Source organism: Diuraphis noxia, unplaced genomic scaffold (assembly GCF_037042655.1).
Source record: "Diuraphis noxia isolate RWA-SAM2 unplaced genomic scaffold, SU_Dnox_SAM2 contig0003, whole genome shotgun sequence".
In the NCBI taxonomy this organism is placed as follows: domain Eukaryota; kingdom Metazoa; phylum Arthropoda; class Insecta; order Hemiptera; family Aphididae; genus Diuraphis; species Diuraphis noxia.
The window spans coordinates 46,701,251-46,723,020 of NW_028301713.1; the positions used below are offsets into that span (position 1 = coordinate 46,701,251).

The 21,770-nt window shown below is 27.8% G+C and overlaps 4 protein-coding genes across 10 annotated transcripts; 2 read left to right on the forward strand and 2 right to left on the reverse strand.

The window, feature by feature from the left end:
- The first annotated feature begins 205 nt into the window (after positions 1-205).
- On the forward strand, positions 206-2,367 carry UbcE2M (NEDD8-conjugating enzyme UbcE2M). The gene is made up of 4 exons (XM_015515209.2): positions 206-476; positions 1,668-1,762; positions 1,837-2,043; positions 2,107-2,367. The coding sequence occupies exons 1-4, from the start codon at positions 374-376 to the stop codon at positions 2,245-2,247; spliced, it is 546 nt and encodes a 181-aa protein (XP_015370695.1). The 5' UTR covers positions 206-373; the 3' UTR covers positions 2,248-2,367.
- A 138-nt stretch (positions 2,368-2,505) lies between these two features.
- On the reverse strand, positions 2,506-12,299 carry msk (importin-7 msk). 3 transcript variants are annotated; one of them, XM_015515203.2, is made up of 21 exons: positions 11,902-12,297; positions 10,859-10,940; positions 10,373-10,517; positions 9,989-10,301; positions 9,723-9,907; positions 9,486-9,659; positions 9,249-9,394; positions 9,014-9,177; positions 8,819-8,938; positions 8,563-8,751; positions 8,344-8,481; positions 7,745-7,931; positions 7,582-7,673; positions 7,266-7,397; positions 7,104-7,196; positions 6,810-7,033; positions 6,595-6,740; positions 4,232-4,291; positions 4,097-4,173; positions 3,725-4,028; positions 2,506-2,711 (listed from the first exon to the last, which is right to left on the reverse strand). In XM_015515203.2, the coding sequence occupies exons 1-21, from the start codon at positions 11,983-11,985 to the stop codon at positions 2,629-2,631; spliced, it is 3,138 nt and encodes a 1,045-aa protein (XP_015370689.1). In that variant the 5' UTR covers positions 11,986-12,297; the 3' UTR covers positions 2,506-2,628. The 3 variants fall into 3 exon arrangements, 2 of the variants coding, with proteins under 2 accessions (XP_015370689.1, XP_015370688.1); XM_015515202.2 differs by having other exon boundaries at positions 7,739-7,931; positions 11,902-12,296; XR_016190684.1 differs by lacking the exons at positions 2,506-2,711; positions 3,725-4,028 and adding an exon at positions 5,121-5,214 and having other exon boundaries at positions 7,739-7,931; positions 11,902-12,299.
- Positions 12,300-12,495: 196 nt separating this feature from the next.
- On the forward strand, positions 12,496-18,958 carry sun (ATP synthase subunit epsilon stunted). 4 transcript variants are annotated; one of them, XM_089221874.1, is made up of 4 exons: positions 12,497-12,706; positions 14,628-14,758; positions 15,760-15,816; positions 18,456-18,958. In XM_089221874.1, the coding sequence occupies exons 1-3, from the start codon at positions 12,678-12,680 to the stop codon at positions 15,771-15,773; spliced, it is 174 nt and encodes a 57-aa protein (XP_089078000.1). In that variant the 5' UTR covers positions 12,497-12,677; the 3' UTR covers positions 15,774-15,816; positions 18,456-18,958. The 4 variants fall into 4 exon arrangements, with proteins under 4 accessions (XP_015370696.2, XP_089078000.1, XP_015370698.2 ...); XM_015515212.2 differs by lacking the exon at positions 18,456-18,958 and adding an exon at positions 16,107-16,344 and having other exon boundaries at positions 12,498-12,706; XM_015515210.2 differs by lacking the exon at positions 15,760-15,816 and having other exon boundaries at positions 12,496-12,706.
- Positions 17,086-21,718, reverse strand: Mvd (mevalonate diphosphate decarboxylase). 2 transcript variants are annotated; one of them, XM_015515207.2, is made up of 10 exons: positions 21,003-21,718; positions 20,865-20,935; positions 20,360-20,427; positions 18,946-18,995; positions 18,702-18,833; positions 18,430-18,632; positions 17,965-18,087; positions 17,734-17,904; positions 17,508-17,660; positions 17,086-17,440 (listed from the first exon to the last, which is right to left on the reverse strand). In XM_015515207.2, the coding sequence occupies exons 1-10, from the start codon at positions 21,055-21,057 to the stop codon at positions 17,306-17,308; spliced, it is 1,161 nt and encodes a 386-aa protein (XP_015370693.2). In that variant the 5' UTR covers positions 21,058-21,718; the 3' UTR covers positions 17,086-17,305. The 2 variants fall into 2 exon arrangements, with proteins under 2 accessions (XP_015370693.2, XP_089077998.1); XM_089221872.1 differs by lacking the exons at positions 20,360-20,427; positions 21,003-21,718.
- Positions 21,719-21,770: the final 52 nt, after the last annotated feature.

Sequence of the window (21,770 nt, forward strand, 5' to 3'; positions counted from 1 at the left end):
ATTTCTGGGTATGAATTTTTCTAAAAATTACTATTGGTATGGTATTTGCCATTTGGTATTAAACTGATATTTTTATTTTTTATGTAATTGGGAGTATTGGGACTTGTGCTAACTTTTATAGGTTGGCAAGGGCCTTTTTTTTGTTCTTATCAGGTTCTATGTTATCAGATGTTATCAAAAACGGGAAAACTGTACCCTATAGAGTAAATATATTAGTAATATTACTCTGTGGCTGTACCCGTCCCTTTAGTTCTTAATACTTATTCGGTCGCGATCCCGTCACTCCTCACTCCACTTGACAGATTCGTTCATTTTGATCCATTCAGTTTTCAGTAGCGACCATCGCAACTCTAATTACATTAATATCACAATTATGATTAAACTCTATTCATTAAAGCAACATAAAAAAGACGGTGAAACTCCAAAATCGGGGAATCAAAAGAAAGCATCTGCTGCTCATCTTAGAATAACAAAAGGTAAATGTACATTAATATATTTACCTTCCCTTAAATCAATATGTATTAAACTTTTCAAACAATTAATTTCATTAAATAAAAAGTTGATATTTGTTAGATAACCTTATAATTTGCGTTATACGATTAAACTTGTAACACCTGATGTATTCTTACATGCATTAACTAATTAAACATTTTTTTTTTTTTTGGAAAATTATATTTTTATTTAATTTCTGCATGAGTGCTAGTGTCTAGAAATTATTATTTTGAAAGTTATTCAAAAATACTTTTTCAAACAATATTTTTCTTTAATAACTCATTATGTTTCAGTGTTATATAAATTATAATGTACAATATTTTATAGTATATTTGTTTTGTATTAGTTAAGATTAGTTTATTAATGATTTTACTAAATTTAATAATAAGTATGAATTAAATCAATCAACACATATTAGGTATATGATACTGATGTTTAAGTAGGTTCCTCATAATTTTTTTTTACATAAATTTAAAAATATAAGTTATTATAGTTTGATGTTTATATTTTGACTAAATTGAATAGCATTATAACGTCCCTAGAACAATTACATTTGTGAAATATTTATTTTCAGTTTAAACTATTTATTTAAACAACCTTCATAATAATAATTATTAATTAATAAACATTAGTATTACAAGAAATGTAAACATATTGACATTCCCCAATAACCATAACTTGTGATAGGGGATATTGAATTATATAGTCTTAGCATTAAATGGTACATTGATATTGATTTATAAAATAAATGCTTTATTTTTGCCTGACCGAATTAAGAAAATGCACACTGTAAGTAACATAAACCATCTAAAGAAATAGAAGGTGATCTCCAATACTCTTAGATTTTAGACATAATTAGTGTTAAGTCAATGACTTATCATCAATTTCAAATTTAACAAATTCATTATTAAATTACAGAAACATTGAATGAGAAGGCAAGCTAAGATACAGCATTTGTTTTTTAATTAATGTAATTTATTTAAAACAACACTATAAACAATACAAAAATATTCTATAACTTTGCCAAACCGTTAATTCCTAACTTATATTTAACTCTTATACTATCCCTATTGATTACTATAGGATATTATATAAGATGTAGTGTAAATAAATGGTATTAGCTAAGAATATTTTTTATTTTTACAGTATTGTAATTATTTATGTATTTGATACAGATTTAAATGAACTTACATTACCGAAAACCTGCACTACTGAATTTCCTGATCCGGATGATTTATTAAATTTTAAATTGACAATCTGCCCAGATGAAGTGGGTAGTTCTATATACCTAATACTTATCATATAAAATTGGTGATATTTTAACTTAATTATTATTGTTTTTAGGGATCATACAAAGGTGGGAAATTCAATTTTAGTTTTAAGGTTGGAGTCAACTATCCGCATGAACCACCTAAAGTAAAATGTGAAACAACAGTTTACCATCCAAATATAGATCTCGATGGGAATGTATGTTTAAACATACTACGTGAAGATTGGAAGCCAGTATTGACGATTAACAGTGTTATTTATGGTTTGCAGTATTTGTTCCTGGTAATAGAAGTTGTTACAACATTATTTCAAACATTGTAAAAATTACTATTCAATCATTTTTAGGAACCTAATCCAGAAGATCCTTTGAATAAAGAAGCTGCAGATGTTTTGCAGAACAACAAAAGATTGTTTGATATGAACGTTCAAAAAGCAATGCGAGGTGGAGTTATTGGCAATACATACTTTGAGAAGTGCTTAAAATAACAAAAATAGATTTGATCCTACTTGGACAATGTCACAATTACGTTTATATGCTACACTAAGGATTGATCTTTTTCGTGCAAACTTTGTATGAAAATAAATAATGTAATACTTATATCATAATATTCATATTTTCTCTTGATTTTTTTTAAGTTGATAAAAATAATTTTAGATTATAGTAATAATTTTACACCAAATATAAGTAACAAATCTGTTATAGGCATAAGTTGGTAATAATATATTAATTTCAACACAATGATATTTAAAATTATGATAACAACATGTTGTTTAATTGATTTAGATAATTTTGTATATAGTTTGAAAATACAATAATAATAATGAATAGTAAAAGCAAATATTATTCGTCCAAATATAATAATCCAGTTACCGGCCGAAAGCAAAAGGTGAGTTATTGCTGTTACTAAAACTAAAAGTTGCCGGGACATCAGCTTGATCAAATTTGAAACCTGAAACAACATCACATTTGAATTAATTTGTGTACACAGCAAATCAACAAATCCTTATAACATGGGCCGGGTTGCATAAATGTCTTGAAGAGATTTACTGAACCCCAATGATAGTATAACTGTTTTTAGTAGTATTATTTTTTGGTTATCACATATTAATAATATAATATTTTGTTATGCAAGACTAGCATAGTTTAACACAGTCATCATTCAACTTAATAGAACATCAGCATTGATTACATCAGCCACTAAAAAAAAAAAAATACTATTTTTTGTGCAACCCACCCTTACTCTTTATTAATTTATGTAGTAAAAATCAATATACTATAAAGTACAAAAATACTAAATAGTGTACAATTACTATTGAAGATTAATTTAACCTAATTAATTCTAATCATTCAATTTTTGGTAACAAAATTATACTAATGACTTCTTTTGTTGTAACATAAAAAAAGTGGAATCAATAAACATGTATATTAAATAATTTTAAAAATTTAATCTGATATTATTTAATTAATAAGTTATAGATCATATTAAGGAACGCAATTATTAATTTATGTATTTAGGTTAGTTTCAAGGAGCGGCTAGTCATGACTGCTCTATTATGATATAATATTATAGTGGCCAGGTTCTAGAGCAATATTAGTGTGGCTGATCGTAGAGATTGGTTGTTTTGACTAGCCGCGGCTTGAATTCTGTACTTTAATATAACACTTTGATGTATAAGTCATAGTATATTCTTAACTATTATTAATAAAGTAATACCAATTTTAGCTTCCTTACATACTAAACTAAATAAGTTTAAAGTTAAATGTTTTAGAACATTGGCAACTCTGAACTTTTGTCCTACTAAGTTGCAGTATTATGAATATTGTGTATCTGAAACAAATTCCTTTTCTTATTTCAAAATATTTACAACTCCCGCAGTTTAATTTAAAATAGTGTACAGAAATTGCAAATTATAAAAATGGCTTATTGATAACATGTAATAAATGATAAATTAACTACAATACCTGCTAGTTTTTCTTTCTTTTTGTTTTCAACTTCAGCACGACGCTGTTCTGCTACGACCATTAATTCATTAATAGATTTCTGTTGATCACTATTTAAATGGTTAGTGAGTGCTAGGTACCAAGCAGGGTCATTTTGTTGGATACTTAACAACACAGTTTTAAATAATATGTATACATCAATTGATTCATCAGCATTATTATGGTCAGAATCCAATGGTGTTGTATAAACTTCAAGTACAGTCTCTTCAGGTTGATCATAGTCATCGTCATCACTATCACTATCGTCTTCAGTATTTTCAGAATTCTGAACAAATATGAAGAGCAAAAATCTTATAAAAATAATTTTTAACAAACTTAATATTAATATACAACCGTCATAAATAAAGTTTTTCCTTTGTCAGTAACATAAGCTATACTTTCATCAATTTCGTCTTCATCAGTGGCTAGTTCTAAAATAAAAACAAATTAATAACAATCTAACAAAAATAGAAAATTGTTATGTCTTACCATCTTCAGTATCTATATCTTCTTCGTCACTAGTTTCATCTTCTTGCTGATTGTCTCTATCTAAATTTAATATTTTAAAGAATTACCATTTTTAAGGAATCATTTAAGTATGTTCACTACAAATCATAAATTAGGTGTCTTACTGAAAATTAAATAGCATACCAAATATCTAACACAGTGTTTTAACGACAAATACTGTCTTTGGGATATACTAACAGAGTAAAGTGACATAAAAACCACTGTTTAAATCATGGCTCTCTTGAAATATGATTTTACCTACACTTTGGATTTAGTTAAAAAATAAATATTCCTGGTATTCAGTGAGCATTGAATTAATATGTAAAATTGTTTTTACACCTTTTGTTTAAAGGCTTTACTCAATGTTGTCGAAAAAATTATAAGAACTAGTTTCATATAAAGACTTATGTAATTTTGTGAACAACTATACAACTAAGGTTGTGTTAAAAATTTATAAATACAATGCATTAATACACAGGATATTTAATAGCAAAATTATGGCTTTTCTAAAAATGATTTTACATTTATTTATTTTAAATAACCGTCCGGGCTCTATTGCTTACAATAATAATTTTTTTTTTTGGAAGTTTCAAAATCAATGTAGTTTAATTTAATTAAGTATTTTGTAAATTAATAAATAAATAAAACTATAATAATTCTTAATAAGCCCTTTGATGAAGTATGTATCATTTTTTTCAATTACTGGACTCAAAATATCATTGAAATACAAATTCCTTACCTAAAGCAAAGGATATTTATATTTCAATTTATTTATATTAAGTGTAATCGAATTTGGTTTACTAGAATTTTTCTACCAGAAATTGACTTTGAGATTATCCAAGTTTGACAGTGCTGAGGACGTTATACTCACATGAGTTGTCTCCATTGTACAAGTGTTTATAGCAAATTTTATGCTCAGCATATCACATTTATCTCCATTAGTTAAAAATTTAGAGTGAATTGACCTATAATAAACATTAAAGTTAAGATTATTATCTAGGGCATCTTATGGTTTTTTTTTTTGATATTTTAATTTTAAAGCAAGATAAGTATTTTTAGTTATACAAAAAATTTACAATTTAAAAAAATTCATCTCTCTTAAAAATAAAATATAAAAAACCCACGAAATGCTCTAGATAATAATCTTGCCTATTATTTTTACAATAGGTCAATCCACTCTAAATTTTAAACTAATTGAGATGAACGTAACCTCTTGATCGTAAAATTTGCTATGCTAAGCGCTTGGAAGACGGAGACAACACATGCCGGTATGGTGTCCTCTTAACAAAAAAACCCATCAATTAAAAATAGAATCATACTCATCCAGTTACTTGATAGTTTGATCATCTTAAATTCAAAAAGTTATGTCATCTCATTTAAAACAAATTATGTTAACACAGCAATGCATGTCTTAAAAGGACACAACACTATCGTGTGTTGTACTCCATCTTAGCATTATTCTATTCTGTGATCTTAGTAATGCATATGACTGTTTTACCAGTGAAAATTTCATTCTTCTTTATTAATAGTAGAATCACCTAAATTTCAAAATGCGCTGGGAAGAACTTAATCTATGCTACAGCGTTATTTATTTTCTTTGTTAAGCACTAACCTAATTATTAAATGAAAATTTTTTTTTATCTTACAACTTTAATTGTATTTATGTTATCAAAAATAATGATTCTGTAATAAAGTATTCTCTATCCGTTGTGGAATTTGGGTAAATATACCTTAAAAACAGATGGAGAAAAGTTGTCTCCGACTTAAGTTATTATTATTTTTTTTTTTGTCGCATATTTTTAAGATGTAGACAACACATGCAAGTGTTAAGTATTCTTTAATAACAATTGATTGCAAAGTAAACATTAAAAAAAAATTAATATTAAGTACATTTATTTATAAATTTTTAAAGTGTTTTTATTCTTATTACTCCTGTGAATAATCTCATTGTGTACCCAATATCAAACATGATTTTGATAACTAACATACATTTTAACGTTATCATCTGAAGCAACATTCTTTATGTTGGCAATTTATCTCAAAAAAAAAAAAAAAAAAAAAAAAAAAAAAAAAAAAAAAAAAAAGCGAAATCATAAAAAAATAATAATTTAATGTTCATTAATATTAAATGTATTCTCCTTTCCTCTTTATAAGCAAAAGGTTCTTTAGAATATTCTCAATAGTATAATAGTTTCACAAAACAAGTTGACATAACAAATTAGTATTGTTAGAGATTGTATATAATAACTGTTCTACACCTATTAAAAAATACAATCTACAGTTCATAAGAAATCTATTTATTTTTTTAGCAATTAAAAAAATTAAAAAATGTGTTCCAAACTTACTAGTATATGCACGATTAAGTCCATCAAACAGCATGAGCATTGAAGGTACAATTTGATCGGCATGCTCATTTACAGCAATAGGCCGATTTGGTGATAATGCCATTAATGTAAGCAAACCCAAAACACATAGCTTACGATCATGAATTCTAAACAAACAAAAATTAAGTAATTCATAGTACCTCCCAATACTGGATATATTTTAGTATTAAACTAACCCAAAAAAGCAGTCAGTATCCTGTAACCATTGTCTGATAAAATGAGCTGAAATTGATTCATTTGTGGACATAGACATTTGTAATTTATCTAGCGTTTCAAATAGTAAATGTGGATTGTAATAGATAGCAGCTACAATCACTTGAAGACACATGGCTCGTAATTCAGATGATTTAATTTCTCTCACTAATCTTTGCAAAACTACCTCAACAATAGATGGTATACACTAAAAATAAAAATAAATATATTGTAAACTTAATAAGTTTAGATATTATTAAAATAAAGTTATTAATTACATGATCAATTCGGCCTTTACATTGCAAAATTATGACTTCTAATAATTTTGCAGCATGGCATTCAGCCTCTTCACCAGACTCCGATGATAAAACCTAAAATTAAATATTATATTATAGTTTTGAAATAAAAATAAATAAATATAGGTACTACTTAGTACTTACAGTTTTGCACATATTGAATATAATTATCATGAAATTTTGATCTGAGATTAAAGTATCCATTCCAATGGTAACATAGTTGTGAAGACAAGGCATCATATCAACAAAATAATCAATTCCATCATTTTGGAAAACCTGTATAAACAAAAAAAAAAATGTAATATTGTTTTAAGTTATTCTGTTGAAGGGTTAACAAATCTATAATATAGAGTAAAATTTTAATTAGACATTAATCCTAAACTCTTATTAAATTGTTATAATATATACTTAACATCCATAACTTATAATACACATAGAATTACATATTTAAATAACTTACAGTATAAATGAGTTCCAAAACTTTCCACATGTTTTCAGACACTTCTGAGTTGGTTAAGTCGCATACTAAATTTAAAGCTTCTTCGTAGTATTCTATAAAAAATCAGTTGATTAATAAAATTATAATCTATGTTATTTATTGTCATTCATTTATTTACCAATACCAGATTCAGGTGTATTAAAAATATGTACAATGACTTCCAAAACAATTGGTTCAAGGGCTGCTAAAGTTTGCGGCTGCTCATCATTAACACTCAATATGGTTTCTATACAACTTAAAATACTCATACCAGTAATTTCTTTCTTATCATTCATATCATCAGACCGAAGAACTTGAAGGAAGGTTTTTGCCTATATTAAAAATATTAAATATTGCTACTTTACCATTATTTTTCAAACATTAATATAAAAGATAAAAAAATAAAATACAATTTGAGTGCGAAAAACCTATTTATTAAAACTGTAATTGAATATCAATTTAACGAAGTTTATTTAAATTACTAAGTTATATAGAATTTATAGTGACTCATTGTCAAAAACTAGGATATTGCCTATGAAGTATCATTAAATCGATAAGTATGTGTATTTAATAATTTAACAACTTACTAACTCTTGTTTTTTTCTAATCTTTTGCACTTTAGAGAGTTGATAAACCGATTAAAGTTGATAAATAATTAGTAATTTATAATAAAACGATCAACTTGATATTTGATATAAATTAATGTGGTAATATAATAATACTAATAACAATTAAAATACAAACCAAATTCTGACAGATGTCGTACATAATTGGAGCAAGTTTATCAAAATAAGTTGCAATAACTTTCTGCACAACACTAGTAATATCATCATTTTCAGTTAGCTGCAGTACTTTTAAAAGTTCAAGTGTTATTTCCTTAATCTATGAAGAAAACAGACAACAGTCACATCAAATTACTACATAATATAAAAATATTATTTTTCAAATTTTAAATTTACATACCCTAGGCTCTAAAAGTTGTTCAACTTTGTTTTCAGCAATTAATAATGCTTGGATTGCAAGTCCAGCTTGAACTTTAACAGGAAGTTCTTTATCAGTTAATAAAGCATTAGAGCAAAGTGTTGCTAAATCCTTCCAAACATTATCATTATTAATTTTTATTTCACAGATGTGTTGGATAAACCAAGAAGCCTAAACAATACAAAAATCAAAAAAATTATTTAATATGTACATATAGCTAAACAATTATCAAACATACTCTAGCTCTTAAGTGTCCATGTGGACTTTGAAAAACCGGAAACACGTGTTGGTATAGCATACTACCAACTTGATCTTTATACATATCTTTTTTAAATATGACATCAGCTAATGCACCAAGCTATAAAAAAAAAACAACAATTAATAAAATCAGTTAAACAAATTTTAAATTTCTAATATGATGAAATTCATTTACCATATGAAGAGCTCCATCTTTTTGAGATGGAGTAGCATCATTTGAAGTAATGACACCAACAATGAATTGAACAGCCTTGGGTAATATGTCTTTACGTTTTTTACATGCTGAATGTAACACTGTTTGAGCAGCCATTACAGGAGATATTAAATCCTCAAAAATGTCTATTAAAAAAATGATTTAGATTAATAATCGCCAATTAAAATAAATTAATTTAAAAAATTTTTAATTGTACCAAATTTCTGAGAAATGTATTCTTGTGGATCAGATTCCCACAACTCTTGATCACATTCTGAATGACACATGAGAGGAAATATTACATCTTGAATAATTGCAGCAATATGTGGTTTAATCATTTTCCAGGTATGTCCAATACTAACACTGAAGTGAGAAAATAAAATAAAATTGAATACATTTTTTATAATGTATTACGTACATTTCAAAATAATTGAGCTATTATACAAGTAATTACCATTGGTTCAAATAATGCATACACATTTGCATTACTCTAGGAGGGATATACACTTTGTTTCGATATTGATCTAAAATTCTTAAAATTATTTCTATAACACCAGTAGAGAAAGTCTTAACATAAAATACGGCAAATTGCTGATATTCTTGGGCCACACTTCCAGGACTTCCATACCTTAAATCAATTAGGTTAGTATTAGACAATATGATAATTAGTGTAGCTATAATTTATATTTACCTCTCAAAAATTCTATACATAGTATGTAATGCCCATTTTTTAATCTTCCACCAAGGTAATTGGTCTATTTCACTATGCTCTAAACGACTCACTTCTTCTGGTACTGGATTACAAGCAATTATGCTTAACAATTCCATCCATTTGGTAAAGGTATTTCTTTCCATTAAATCAGGACTTATTGAAAACTATAAATTAATAAAGTCAAATATCCAACATGATGAAAAAAAAATTGAATTTGATTAGGTTATTATTGAGTTTATTCTTACTTGGACAAGTTTGAAATAACTTTTTATTACAGTTTTCTGCAATGCAACAGATTCCGCAGTGGAATTATTAACTATAAGAACCATGACATTATATACACCTGGTAGCAATACTTTGACTGCAGCGTGTATAGGTGATTTATCTGCCTTATGATATTCAAAGGCTTTTATTAGAGCTGAAAACCCTATTATACCAGCCATCCAATAAGATGAATTATCACTTTTTAAATATGCATCAATTTTTTCAATAACATTGGTCCAACGTCCAGGAAAATCGTGTTTCAACATTGTTACCAAACAAACAGTTAGCTGTGCTCTAAAATTGATATAATTTCTTTTTAGATATAATATGTAAATTTGGATGGCATAGGAAGTATCATTATTTACCTTAATAGTTCTGGCACTTGAACAATAACATCTAAAATGGTATCTCTTATTACAATTCGATCTTGTTCATGAACTGTAAATTTATTTGGTTCATCTTCACGAGTTGCCCAACTTTGGTAGACTAAATTTTTCAGATAAATAGCACCTGCAATTTTTTAATTTTAGATAGTATATTTGATTTTTAAATATATAGGTTGATAGTTTTTTCTAAATATTGTATCATACTAAAATATTTAAGCACTATATAATATTAATATTATTTTTATTTTTTGCTTTTAATTGGTAAAATGGTGATAAGGATAATAAGTATAAAAAGAGGTGAACATTATTAGTGAAGAATTAAGATATTGAACCACATCCAATTCATCAAAATCTTCAAGTAATATTATGAGTTAGAACTATTAATGAGTATTTCAGTTTATGATACAATATCTAACACCGATTTTAATACTATCAGTCGTAATTTACATATTTCAGATTTCTTACTCGCTTGTCTTGTAGACATTTCAGTATCAGAAGAAACAACAATTTGTAGTAGAGCTGGACCAAATCCAGCAATTTTGTGTATCTAAAAATAAGTAAAATTGAGTTAGAGAGGTACATAAAGTCTATGTCTAAGGTATTCTTTGTTCAATGTGCAGTTTGAAATTATAGAAGCAGCATTTTAGTGTAATTAAGTCAAAAGTTAAAGAACTAATAAGATTATACTACAATAATATTGTTATAAATTTGATATCAACAGGTAGATTCAATGGTAGAATAGAAAAACTATGAACATTACGTACATTTAAAATTTTATATTAAGTTAAGGGATAAATGATTCCAAACAACAATAAATTAATGCAACACTATTAAACCTAAACTATTTATTTATGAACACATTTAAAATATATATTGATTACAGGGGTATTTAAAACAAATCATTTAGTGTAATTCAAAGTATGCAATCGGTCATCCAGAGTCCACAATATATAAATTATTGGGTAGTTTATAATTTACAGTGAACAAACACTGTTGGCTGATGGTACATTTTAAATGCATTTGGCAAATTTATTTTTATTTTCTTTGCGCCAATTTAACAATCTACCGCATAGCAAATTGCTCGTGATAATCAAATGCCCGTGTAACATTAATAGAAATGATGTAATTGAACATAGTGTCAAAAGTAATTAAAATTAACGATTAGCACCGATGCATTTGCAGAAGACTGACGAAATGAATGACCGGGGCTTAAGCCAAAGGCGCGACGTCAGTCGAATGCGAAAAACGTGGCCGACTGTGTTCCCGGTTTTCTGATTTGGCGGGTGGTTTTGCCGGCCGATGAAAGTTCTGACCCGGACGCGAACGTATACATTGGAAAACCGAACAAAAAATTTTAATTGTAAAAAAAAAAAAATTCGTCAGCCAACCATACTCATAATAATACGTGCGAATCACATAACCTTCAACCGTGTGCATGACGCATGTGGGTATACTATTATTATTATTATGGGTGCACGGGCCGGATGCAGCCAAAAAAGCATGCTTACACGCTGAAGCTGTTCCTCTGCCTCGCTCCTATGTGGCTGGTAGAGCGTGGCATTCAGTAGGTTGGTGAGCTTATCGAGGTTCATTGCGGCAGTGACGATGGTACTGCAGCTTTGAGCAACGGCGGTGGAGTCGTTCCCGAGTTCCAACTGACCGGGAACGTTAATACGACGCGCACACGTAGCAAACTAAAGTGGTATTCACTATTCAGGATCGGTAAAGTAAAAGTATGCGCGCGCGGTACGTGTGTACGAGGTTCTACGTCCTACGATAGCGATGAGACTCGAGAGTCGAGGGTCGAGACTCGAGGCTGCTACGGCTCAGTATAGTCAATTCGAACAAATCACGTGATTACAAAATATCGCATTCCATTTACCTGATCAACCCGACTAGGCCGACTACCGCCATAATGGAAATCGTTTTTGTTTAGTTTTTTATCAACAGTGCTTCCCAAAAATGAAAGAAAATAGGAAGAGAATGGACCACTGTAGTGTCCAAGGAGTCTTACGTGTGTCGTTATATGGCTACACTGCACGAAGGTGATCTCACCAGCGATATCACCTTATGACTTATACAATATACATATGTTTTATCTTTTAACTACTACTTACGTCCCATATGTCATAGCATTATATTGGATAAAAAGTTTTAGTTCGATTCGGTGCATCCTAAATTCACTCACCAATCATCTCTGTCATCTTCCTAGATCCGGATATTATTTCATTTTGCTATTTGCTAGTCACTCGCCAGTCGACATTCACCGTGGACAGCTATCACCATGAGTTACTGGAGGGCCGCTGGATTAAAGTAATGATATATTTAAAACTCTAATACTCTGCCACTGTGGTTACCTAGGTCTTTCCTAGCTAATAGCAGTATCGATTCTTTCCGTGTAAAATCCTATTCTGTGGCTCCACCATTTCCAATTTTGACCTACCTATAATTAGAATTATTTTGTATGCTCATATAGGTCTCCTGTATTCTGATCGATTTCGATCTAAATATAAGCTTAAGAGGGCGCAACACCCGTATTTGTTTCCTCAGTCTTACAAACGCGTAACATAGAAAGTTTACGCTCAGCAGTTCACGTTTTACTTTGTTAGCTTAAAAATTGGAGTGAATAGACCTTTTATGAAACTTGATGGTAAGAGCATTATCTGTGTTTTGTTGGAAGTATTTTTACGATAATTCAGTTTTAAAGCGATTTATAATCATTTTTATTTTACAATTTATTATATGCACATAACTTGCTCAAAACGGAATTATCGTAAAAATACTTCCAACAAAACACAGATGATGTTCTGACCATCAAGCTTCATAATAGGTCTATTAATTATAATTTTTAAGTTTACGAAGTAAAAAGTGAACTTTGAGCATAAATTTGCTATTTTACGTGTTTGTAAGACTGAGACAACAAATACGAGTTTTGCTCCCTCTTAACATAAAAATATATTTAGTACGATCAACCATGTGAATCACCAGACATGAGATATATACGGGGTGATTCTTTTATCATTGAACACTCATTATTTAAAAAAGTATTTACTTTTTTCAAAATATTTTTTTACATAGTTTCAAGTTGTTAAAAAACCAACGTTTTTATTAAAAAAATTATATTTTTAAATATTTTTTATCCTTATCATTTTTTAAGTTTTTTACTTTTTTGAATGCCAACATAGAGTTTTAATATCATATTCCAAAGCAGAATATTTTTCTAATTATTTTGATACGTAAAAATCGAATTTTGGACGAGTAGTTTATGAGTTATAAGTATTTAAAGTTTAGAATGGCGGAGTGGAGTGGTACGGGGTTACCCCGCAAAATGTTTGTCCACTACTTCGCTTGTCTAAACTTAAAATACTTATAACTCATAAACTACTCGTCCAAAATTCGATTTTTACGTATCAAAATACTTAGAAAAATATTCTGATTTGGAATATGAAATTAAAACTCTAGGTTGTCATTCAAAAAAGTAAAAAACTTAAAAAATTATAAGGATAAAAAATATTAAAAAACATAATTTTCTAATAAAAACGTTGTTTTTTTTAACAACATGAAACTCTGTAAAAAAATATTTTCAAAAACATTGATACTTTTTGAAATAATGAGTGTTCAATGATAAAAGAATCACCCGGTATAACATTTATGTAATTACTATCCAAGCTGCTGTTACAATTTGCATTGATTTATAATAATATTTTTATAGTCATTTTGTGGCAATTCTGCCTGCAATAATTGATAATTCAATGTACAAGCATTATAATTACCCATCTTCAATTTTGAGCACTACTTCAGAGTGCAAAAAGTGTAACCTAGTCTCCCACTATATTATCTGATTGAGGGATGGGAGACCATTTCGCAAAAGACATGTAGTTGGCAGAAAATACTGATAAGTCGGTATTATACTGATCACCTGACGCGCGACGTATGCATGGAACACCTACCATAAGTATTGTTATGTTACTCACAGAGTCAAAACTGTACATTTAAAGTCATAATAAATATTTAATTTGATCACCATTATGCCACATAAAAATTAACTCAATGTAAAATATTGAGTATAAATTATTTGTGGTTAGTTTTTCTTTTTTGTATTATTATTAATTTAATTATGTCAATACACCATGTATTTTTACAATGTTAAGTACAATCTAAAATCTTAACACTGACAAAGGCCATGTCAAACTTTAACCTTATCCATTAAATTGATTTCTCTGCTTGATTTTAGCTATGTTAATTATTCCAACATCGCTGCAAAAGTTGTACGAAGGGTGTTGAAACCAGAACTCCAAGCCAATGCAGCTAAACGCGATGAAACACACGTAAAATTCACCCCATGGGTTAAGGGAAAGCCATCCAGTAAGTATCTAATAAAATTATTTACATCTATTAATTAATTTTTAATATGTGATCTTAGAAGATAAATGAATCTAGTTGGTACATGACATCTCAATTTGTCTTAGGGCGGGTTGCATAAACGTCCTGTAACTACTTACAGATCTGTAAGTACGTTAACGGATCTGTAAATAAAATTAGATGTTGCTTGAACGCTCGGTAAAGTTACCAGCTCTGTAAATCATCGGCTACCGGACCTGTAAACTGCAGATCCGATTTGGGCTCTGTAACTAATGACAGATCGGTTAAAATAATATAATATTATTATTATGATAAGATAAACAAGTTTTACTATAAAAGATTATCAATATTCAATTTATATTATATATTTTTTAGTTTTTGCGATTATTAAAGAATAAAAAATATTTTTAAGTTAATATACCTACGCGGTTACGCACAATTTTTTGGTTTAATATGGTTTAATTTATTTGGTAACCACGGTTATTAATAATTTTATTTTTCTTTATGCAACCCGAGAATAGTTTACACAATCATTAAAAACCTTATAGAGCCGGTAAATTACAGGGCTGGTAACAAATTTACAGACTGTTCTTTATGCAACCCGCCCTTAATATTCCTACTTAATAAGTTAATGACAAAAATTATTTATTGTTCAGCACAATTCAAAAAATGTTCAAACTATTACATCTAAACTGCTTTTACTGAGCTCCCACATAGTTTTTCATAAATATCTACTTGTGAAATGTGTAATTATCTACTGGCAATCACTTTTGGACTATAAAATACAGTGATTTTGTAGATTGTCAATCAAACTAATACTATAAAAAAAAATTGAACTTATTTTACTAGACTTCTACCATACAATATGGCTTCAGGCTAAGAATTAACAATTACATTTAAAAACACTTAGTATATTTGGAAGAAATATCTCATAATATTAGATTTAATTATGATGTAATAATTTCTTCATTTTATTTATATTCACAAAAATTCCGATATTTCAGATGAAAAAGCTTGAGTTTATATATATTAAACAATTGAAAAATTGTTATACATTTTCAGTAAGTTATAGTGTGTTTTCATAAAGCGATTACTTATTGATTTTTGCATGATTTGATTGTTTCAAATATTAATAATTGAAAAAAAAATAGATTTGTGTGCATTTATATCATAGTTTTGTGTTGTTTATGATAGTTATGAAAAATTATATATTTTGTATTTATTTATTTAATACGCTTAGTATAAAATGTTATTCAAATTTGAAGTTGAATAATAATTGTTTAAAAGATTACAATTAATATAATATCATGTATTTTTGTATATTAATCAAATTTGTATGCTTTCCTTTTAGAGCCTGGCCAATAGTCAATATAATAACAATGGCACATTCAAAATTTTAAAAATTCAATGTATTATGTTTTTCTTAGCTAAACTGAATGTAATTTATTTAATAAATAAACATACATATTATTTATGTCAGTTATGAATTTATAATTATGTATAACTTATTACAAATAGGTATTTTTTTTTCTAAGTAGTAAAGCTGAAAAAACTTTCTAATAAAAATGTAATATTATATAATGTTAAAATTGTGTTATGTTTATTTATTTATAATTAATAATTATTCTCATCTTTTTCGTTAAAATGTATGATAATCTTTTTACCAAAAAATATTATTTTGATAAATTTAGTGATTTATATTTCATTTTGGAGAAAATATCTGAATCTGTGATCTTGGCACAATATGTAAATTACTTGTTTTAAATATCATTATTTATAAATGTAACCGCTTAGTTAAAGTTAGACCAGCAGGTTAACATTTTAAAAAGCAAACTTTTTGAATCATTTATTGATTATTTAACTATTCATGCTACTACAATTTTTTCTTAATTATATGAATCTTAATTTTTATCAACAAAAATATTGAAATAATGAATATTTTAAAATATATATTGGTATTATAATGATGTTTGTGTGTGTATTTAGTATAGTTTTTATCCAGTGTTTTCATATTTAAAGGTTAAAATGCTTCGTTCTTCAACTTAGGAAGAGTCTTGAATTACACAATTTTTATGAGATTTTCTATACATGATATTTATTTTGATTTCTTTTATTTTATGTTTAAACTAAACATCCATTTACTTATTCAATAACAATATAACATACAATAAAAAATAATAATTTAACTACTTAAACCATTTAAATCAAACATAAACCCTTTGAACAGATCTCCATACTTCCAGCCTTCAAGGTAAACATGTATATGTACTCCAAGAATATAAATGTAACCTGAGAGCAAAATGTTATTCCAATAAAAATATAGTTCTGAATGAATGCATACAAAATAAGCTTTATTTTAATTAATTTTGCCCATCTAAATTACATAAATTTAAATATTCAACTCCAATAATATTATATAATTTAACATAATAAAGCAATAATATTTTATAAAATAAAATAAAATTATACTAACAATTTTTTTTTTAAACAAATATTTCATTAAACAGACAACAATAAATTAACTATAAAATGTCTTGATAAATAGCAAATTTAATTGCTTAGTTTCAGAGTACCATCATTATTTAATAAATGGTCATCAACACATTTTGGACCACTGCCTAATTTAGTGACCATGATATACTTTAAAAGATCTTTATCTTTGGGTTTAAATCCGTATGGTTTTATCTAAAATAAATAACAAAATCACATTTACAAAACTGATGCACATTATTTTATTTCATTTTTTTCAAACTTTATTAGGCAGTGTTGATTTAATTCCTCGTAAATATGAAGAATTGGGTTGCTCTGATGGGAATACATTGACCAATTCCGACATGAACAAACTCAGATCATTTTGTTGAATAAATAAAAAAGCATTTGGACCAGCATCAAATGTATAAGAAACCTAAGATAATAAAAGAAAAACCATCATGGTACCCTCACAATAACTTTAAATGCGATTAAAAATAGTCCTATACTTTAATTTGACCAACAGCTTCATTATAATCATGAATAAAAGATATTATTTCATGTGATACTTGATTTAAATAAACACAAGGAGGATATGTATCCAAGCAAACAGCATGAAATTGATTACTGTCTCGCATTGTAATCTCAGCAAATTTTTCAAAATTTTTATCTGTAATGGCCTGAAACAGACTTATAGCATTCAAATATTTATAAAAAAAATATTTTAGAAATAATTATACTTTAATGATTTCATCTGTTCTTCCAGGTACACAACTTTGAACTCTGTATTTAAGCAATTCACTAGTTTTTACTGTTTGTTTCATTCCCACAGTACTGCTAGTTTTTTTTTGAGAATCATTTACCTGGCAAAAATAATAAGAAATATGAATTATAATTGTTAAAGACATTAAACATTAGTTATGTATACTACAGTATCTTGTGAAACTTAATTTTGAAGCAATGATAAAAAATTGAATTCAAAAAACTATTATGTGGTGGAGTAAGGTTTAAATTGTGTTTACATTACCACTAAATTTGAGTTTCTATCAATTGACGGCAAATATGATTTTAAATTACAACTCACAAGTATTATAGGAAAAAATTGTATGAAAGCATTGTAAAATGAATCTGTTTCAATTAGAATGTATAACAACAATATTGTATATGTAGCAGTTACATTAATAGACATAAAAGACCTATTTTACCACTAGTATAATAATTCTCATTTCAGGCCAGTGTGTATCAGCAGCAATTTGAACTGCAGTTGAATCTGAACCTAGGTCATCAATACCAGCCTTCCAATGAACAAATCCTCCATAAATACTTCTACATGCACTTCCACTACCTTGTCTTGCAATAGATGGTAAATCTTCATCAACCAAGCCAAAAGCATTAGCCAATGTATAAACTGTTAAAAATATTTAAAATCATTAGAAATTTTTTAAGGCTTAATTATGATTTTTGAAAATGTACAAACCAAGACAAGCATAACCAGCTGCTGATGAAGCTAGACCTGCGGCAGTAGGAAAATTATTCTCAGAACAGACCCTTATATTCCATTTTCCTTCTTGACTATTTTCACCTTTACGTTTTTTGATTAAACTTCTTACTAAAAAAAAAACATTAACCTAGTAACCATTTTTTTCAACGAATAACAAACCATATAAATTATTATAAAAATATGGATTTATTTAATTTATATTATTGAAATACAGTCTTACTTAGATCAAAGCACTTTTTCAGGCGTTCATTTGTTTCGATGGACATAATCCTGTAATTTTATTATCATTTGTTATTGATTTAACATACATATATTTTATTAAATTGTATGTTATAACTATAATTATGAAAATATATATGGTAGTTTGAAGTATTTAAACTTCATATCCTGTTTCAATAAATTTATTTTATTAAGATTGATTTATATACTATAAAATCATCTATCACGTTCAAATATCAATTTAATATTTAGACATAATAAATGCAACAACTATTGTGATAAGCACTTAATTACTTTAATTAAATTAATAATATATATGAATAATATTGACTTTTATATATTAATAATTAATATAAAATTAATTACTAGTGTCATATTTTGTTCCAAATCAATTCAACAGGTACCTATAGTAATTAATAAAAATTAAAAACCTAATGAATGTTTCTCATGATTAACTAAATATAATACACAAATAATGATTAAATTTTAACTATCTATTAATTATAATTAATTGCAATTTTGTAGTTACTTTCTAATAGAAGAAAATTACATAACACAAAACTCATAAATTATTAAACGTTATTAAATTACATCAATTAAATGTTTTTTTAGCTTCACATATTTATATTTTTTAGATATAAACATTAAAGTGCAATGTACAAATATATTATATAGTTTTTTTAATATTTATTATTGAAATATCATGAAATATTATATGATATATATATATATATACATACCTATATGAAGATTAATGCAAACATTTGAATAAAATATATTACTTTAAAGTTTAAATTACATAAGGTAGATAAAAATTTTAAATAATAATCAATCACATCATTCAATATTATATTACGACTTAACCTGAATGCAATTATTAATGAAGTTAATTAATGTTAATATTATGGGAAATGTAAGAAAATATTGTTTCATCTAAGATATTTTATAGTAAAAAATGTTTAGATATTTGATAGACAGTTGAAATAATTGCATTCAGTTTAGTTCTGAAAAGTAAAACTAGTTTATGGATAGGAAATATTTATTATTCTACAGTTCAGGTATGTTAATATTTCAGAAGCAGAAAATAAAGTGATCCAACAAATGAAAATATAGTTATTGGAATAATAATACAAATATCTTTTATAAAAGCAAATAATACTGTTATTATTATGATAATCATATTTCATATTATAATATTAACAATCACATTAGATTTTGAGTGAATAAGGTAATATTATAGTCAAAAGAAATCTATCAATAGACTAAGTATATTTTACTAGTAAATCTAGACCAGAAGACATAATTTTAAAGACCCCTTGTCAGTAAACATAGTGAGTTCAACGCGTCACTGGCCTTAATGTTTAGAAATTAGCACATACATTTTTGAAAAATCATAAAAATTTCAAGTTACTTACTGCCCATTTAACCAAACACTGTCTTCATCTATAAACGGGCCTGCGAGAACAGATGTTTTGGCATGCATCTATAAAAAAAAAGTTACCTATAAAACTATAGCCTATTATATCCCAAATATGGTATAACAAATTCTAGAAAATGGCCCACATCTTTTCTTTCTTGATGTATATTTAATACGAAAAAACAAAACAATTTTTATGAGTTATAAAAAATAGTTAATACTAAAGCTTGAAGGTATTTTCCAACTAGAAAAAAACCTTTTTTTTCAATATATATCCTTTTAATATAGAGTAATGTTTGGGTCCATGGTTAATTATTATTAAAATGGACACTAAACACATTTATTGTTTGTTATAAAAAAAATTTACGAGATCATTTTTCTATGAATTTAAGTTGGAATGACAATTCAAAAGCTCAGTTTATTTTAAAAAATAATGAGCTTTTTGTTATTAAGGATGTATGTGATCCCACATATACAGGTAAAAGTGTTAAGCATAAACTCACTTGATCGCAGTCCAAAGTCAGACTGACCGAATCGTTTAGAGGCAATATCAAATGTTCGTCTCTTTTGCCCCCTGAAATATAAAAATATAATATCCTGGAATGGATGTCTTTTATAGGGAGAAAAGCGCGGGAACTCACAGTATTTAATGGTTGCTATGTTGACGGGTGCCACACACGTCACGACCTTATCCATGACAAATCGAACGAATGAAAAGCGATGACGATGAGACTGTGGCGTTTGTTGAAATCAAGAAAACGTTATGATAGTTGGTTAGTTAATAGTTATGGTGAATGCGCCACGTTGCGGTTCGTTCGGAACGTCAACGTACGCCCATTAGACGAACGCGCGGCGACTGACTAACATTAACGAAGTAACGAGTCATAGAATAAGTAACGGACGAGCATGTAGGTCCGGTTGTACTTATACTACGAACCGCAAATGTGGTGACCGCCAGGAGGCGGTGATGTTTGTATCCGTTGGTGTAGGATAGTGTCATAAGAAATAACCAATAACTGGCAATTACTATGTTAATTGTTTCACTATATAAGTGTTAAGTGAGGTAACGACTAACGAGCGGGAAATGCCATAGTCGGTACTTAGGTAGTCCTCACACCGAATTTGCGTTCAACAGTCCGGTGACTGCGCTTCACGGAAACGGTTGCCGGTCAGTCAGCCTCGGCCGCGGGTTAGATGAAAAACTTGGCGGTCTGCGGACCAATTATGGCCGAAGGCAGGTCGGTCTCGGCGATTGACCTTGGACTGGTCTCTCCGAGGTACACATGGTCTGGGCCCACTATTTATTATCACCGAGTAAATACTCTTTGTTTACGTCACCTTCGCACGTCCGTGTGCGCCGCCCAGATGGCTGATGATAAATTGATAATATCAGCTACAGCTGAAACTTT